A 4,151-nucleotide genomic window follows, 5' to 3' on the forward strand; every position below is an offset into this window, starting at 1 on the left:
AGAGTGAAGATGCTGTTGGCCACAATATGATCAATCAAATAAGAAAGAATAAGAATAAGAAACAGGCCTGTACATTTTTTATTGTACATGTATATCTGTGTCCTGTGAGAGATATGTCTTAACTGTTAAATAAAAAAACAGAAAACTTAAAATCTGCCATCGTGAGTTGATGTTTCTGAAGCCTGTGGAATTGTTATTGATTTTCCTGCACATGCTAATCAGATTTCATGAAGTGAGCAGTAATAATATAATGACTCCACGGAGCCGCACATTCATAAAGCGTATTTAACCAATTGGGTCTCGAGGCCTAAATTGGGTCTTAATCTCGCGCTGTCTATTTGGCCCTTTGATTGATGTGCTCTGTAGCAGCCGGCTGGCTGGCTGAAAGGAGGAGAAAACACACTGTGTTTAGTTAAGCCTCGCTCTCGAACCACTCTCCCCTGCGCGCACGTACATAGACACACCACGCACGCACGCACACGTGCTCTCTCTCTCTCTCTCTCTCTCTCTCTCTCTCTCTCTCTCTCTCTCTCTCTCTCTCTCTCTCTCTCTCTCTCTCTCTCTCTCTCTCTCTCTCTCTCTCTCTCTCTCTCTCACACACACACACACACACACACACACACACACACACACACACACACACACACACACACACACACACACACACACACACACACACACACACACACACACACACACACACACACACACACTACTTATTAGATAATGACCGGAGCGCGAGCGGTGGCGGCGGCAGTTGAAGAAGCACGTTCTTTTTAAAAAGCTTGGAGAGTTGGGTCAGGGCGCGCGGACGGCGGGCGCGGAGCAGAGAGCACCCTGCCTGTGCAGAGAGCACCCTGCCTGTGCAGAGAGCACCCTGCCTGTGCCGCGGTGTGTTGCTGTGTTCCTCGCGGGGGGCTCTCGCTCGGCTCGCTCGCTGAGGAGGAGGAGGAGGAGGTGGAGGAGGAGGAGGCCATCATGGATCACATAATCGGGCACCACGCAGAGCCCATCAGCTTCGGGATCGACCAGATCCTCAACAACGTGGAGCAGAGCTGCTGCATGCTGGGCGCCAGGATGCACGAGCCGGACTACGGCCACCACGGACACGGGGGCTGCGTGGTCAGCGCCGGCTACACCGGCATGGGCGGCGGCGGCTTCGCGTGCGGCAACGGCGGATATAACGGCAACGCGGCCGCTTGCGGGGTTGTGGGCACCCTGGGCGGGACGTACAACATGAACATGAACATGAACATGGGGATGAACGGGAACGGGAATGGTAACGCGAACGCCGCCGCTGCCGGGGTCATCCGCGTGCCGGCGCACCGGCCGCTGGGCGGCGGACACCCGTCCGTTAACAGTGGAGGAATGAGCAGCTGCACTCTGAATGGATTCACCTTCCCCTGGATGGAGAGTAACAGGAGATACACCAAAGACCGCTTCACAGGTAGGCCTGGCCGAATATACACTCTACGTGTCATATATCACAAAATACAGAACATTATTTCATATAGCTACATCTAATTATCGTGTAACTAATTTAATTCTCAGAGTTTACAAATGGATAAGTGAACACAGGATTTTAGCTCATATAGGCTAAAGACATACACATTTTTAATGTGTCAGCAATTGGCCATTATGAGACAACCTTTGAGGTCTTCAATAATAGCCTATCTATAAAGGTATCGAAAATACAAAAGGTGGGCAATATTAATTAATTCATAAATATTATTGTTATTATTATTATCAATATTATTATTAATATTATTATTATTAATAGCATATTACCTCACCTAAACATAATACATAGGCTGAAAATAATATCCAGTAAATCAATTTAACACAACATGTCTCTTTTTAACAACAAATTCTTCGTTTCATTCATTAAAGCACGTTAGCTAAGTTTTGAGAAAGACCATTTAGATTATTTCGAACAATATCTTAAATCCTGTGCAATGAGCATTGAACGTGCATGTTTCAACTCTGCTTGAGAAGACTTCTCTCTGCTGGCTTCGCATCTGTGCTTTGGTTTATGGAAGAAAACAGCAACCCTAAGTTACCACCATTAATCTAAAAACGATAGGCTTCGTTCAATCGCTTTCTATGAAATATTCCTTGACATATCATAAAACCACGACCCCTGTCTGTTTTCATGTATTGTTTATTATTTTGTATATATTGTTATATAGCCTATTGTGTGTTATTGCTAACGTCTGCCTTCAGATCTTGTAACTACCTGCTATTAGCTAATAAGCTTTCCTCTCGCTGTCTTCACGTCTATTCTAACTTGTTTTGCTCCTACACAGTAAACCCATACAGAGTGTTAACTGTTAACTTATCTCTGAGACTGTAAAATTGGTCTATTTTACAGGTCTATTTTTACACTGTGTTGTGTGTTTACACAGGGATTTTGTAGTGTAGGCCTACTTTGTCTTGCTCCGTTTGCTGACTTTGTGCCGCTTGCTTTTGCCCCTGCCTTGCCCTGCCCTGCCCTGCCGCCACTCCAACTCCTTCCTTTCCATCCATCCATCCATCCATCCATCCATCCATCCATCCATCCATCCATCCATCCATCCATCCATCCATCCATCCATCCATCCATCCATCCATCCATCCATCCATCCATCCATCCATCCATCCGTCCATCCGTCCATCCACCCAGTGGCTCTCTCACCCCTCACTGTAACACGCCGTGTAGGTCATCCGTACCAGAACCGGACGCCACCGAAAAAGAAGAAACCTCGCACATCGTTCACGCGCCTGCAGATCTGTGAGCTGGAGAAGCGCTTCCACCGGCAGAAGTACCTGGCGTCCGCCGAGCGCGCGGCCCTCGCCAAGGCCCTCAAGATGACTGACGCTCAAGTCAAAACATGGTTCCAGAACAGACGCACCAAATGGAGGTGAGATACGTTATCACTCTATAGCCCTGCAGGTTAGGCTATACATGCCCTGTTCCATTGGTGGTCGTGACTCGTGGAAGTATAGCCTGGAGTTCAGGGATAAGGTGTTCCTTCTGAAGCACTTTACAGAATTAATTATGTTTTTTGACCTGTGTTGGGGTTGGGCTGTTATCAGCTTTATGGCTACTGACAAAGAACAAAGGGGCCTATTTACACAGAGGATTTTGTTGTATACATTTTCAAAAAAATCATATAGCTCTGAGGCCATGGAACATTTTAAGAAATAAATATAAGTCTTCGTGAATTAGCCTAGACCTGTTTCTCAAGTGGGGACACGTTTTGATTTTTGATTTTTCTTTTCGGTCCATAACATTCTCGTTCAGTAGGCCAAGTCTTTCTCTTATTTTCCCTTTGGGATTATTTAATGCAGAACATCCAACCAGACTGCGTGACATGTCTTATGTGTTGTAATTAAATAACCATACATATAAGGCAAAATGGCCTACATGCTAAGTCAATATAAATTTCTTATAAAATATTTCTTATTAAAATGATAAATTAGAACCACAGTAGCCTATAAGACGTGACGATTTAGATACTATGTTTCTTTGTTCGACTACAGCAGTAGCCTATATATAGCCTAAATGTTTTAATGATGTATATTCATATGTATTTACAAATAGCACGCCATGGAACTGCTATGTGTCATCCAGAGAAGATATAGATAAAAGAGTGTGATGGTTATTATACGAATCAATAAAACGCTCATTGCAGCCCATATTGACTAGGCTACTTCATTTTGTTCACTATTGTTTTTTATCCCATCGAATAGGCTAATGCACATTTTTTCCCTGATTAATCTCATTTCACTAGGCTATTAAATATAATTATTCATTAGGCATTTTGGACTGTTTAAAAATATTAGCTGTAATAGTATAGGCCTATTATTGAATTCAAATTGCCTATTATTTGAAATTAAAAAAGTTATTCAGTTTTTATATATTTATTTTTACATTATTATTCTGGAGATCAATAAATGTTTATTTCAGGTGCATTCATTGGGCATTATCAGGGCATATGCATATTATAATCAGAATCAATCAACTTAATCAACTTAATCAAATATTTGTATAGATTTTTTTCAAAAAGGTTCACATACAACAAACAACTACAAAACACCATAATAAGAAGATGTTCTTTAGGCCTAGTCTGCTTCATTTTCAATGTGTACCATATATTTTCGATCTTCCA

The 4,151-nt window shown here is 43.0% G+C and overlaps 1 protein-coding gene across 1 annotated transcript in view; it reads left to right on the plus strand.

Moving 5' to 3' along the window:
- Nucleotides 1–978: 978 nt before the first annotated feature.
- tlx1 (T cell leukemia homeobox 1) overlaps nucleotides 979–4,151 on the plus strand; it is a gene marked incomplete at both ends in the record, with an annotated part of 4,028 nt that continues 855 nt past the window's right edge. Inside the window, 2 exons of the mRNA XM_080450004.1 lie at nucleotides 979–1,447; nucleotides 2,663–2,900. Of these exons, the coding sequence (XP_080306130.1) occupies nucleotides 979–1,447; nucleotides 2,663–2,900 (707 nt within the window). The remainder of the gene's footprint in view (nucleotides 1,448–2,662; nucleotides 2,901–4,151) is intronic.

The sequence above is a fragment of the Gymnoscopelus braueri genome (assembly GCF_963280865.1).
Source record: "Gymnoscopelus braueri genome assembly, chromosome: 14".
Lineage (NCBI taxonomy): Eukaryota > Metazoa > Chordata > Actinopteri > Myctophiformes > Myctophidae > Gymnoscopelus > Gymnoscopelus braueri.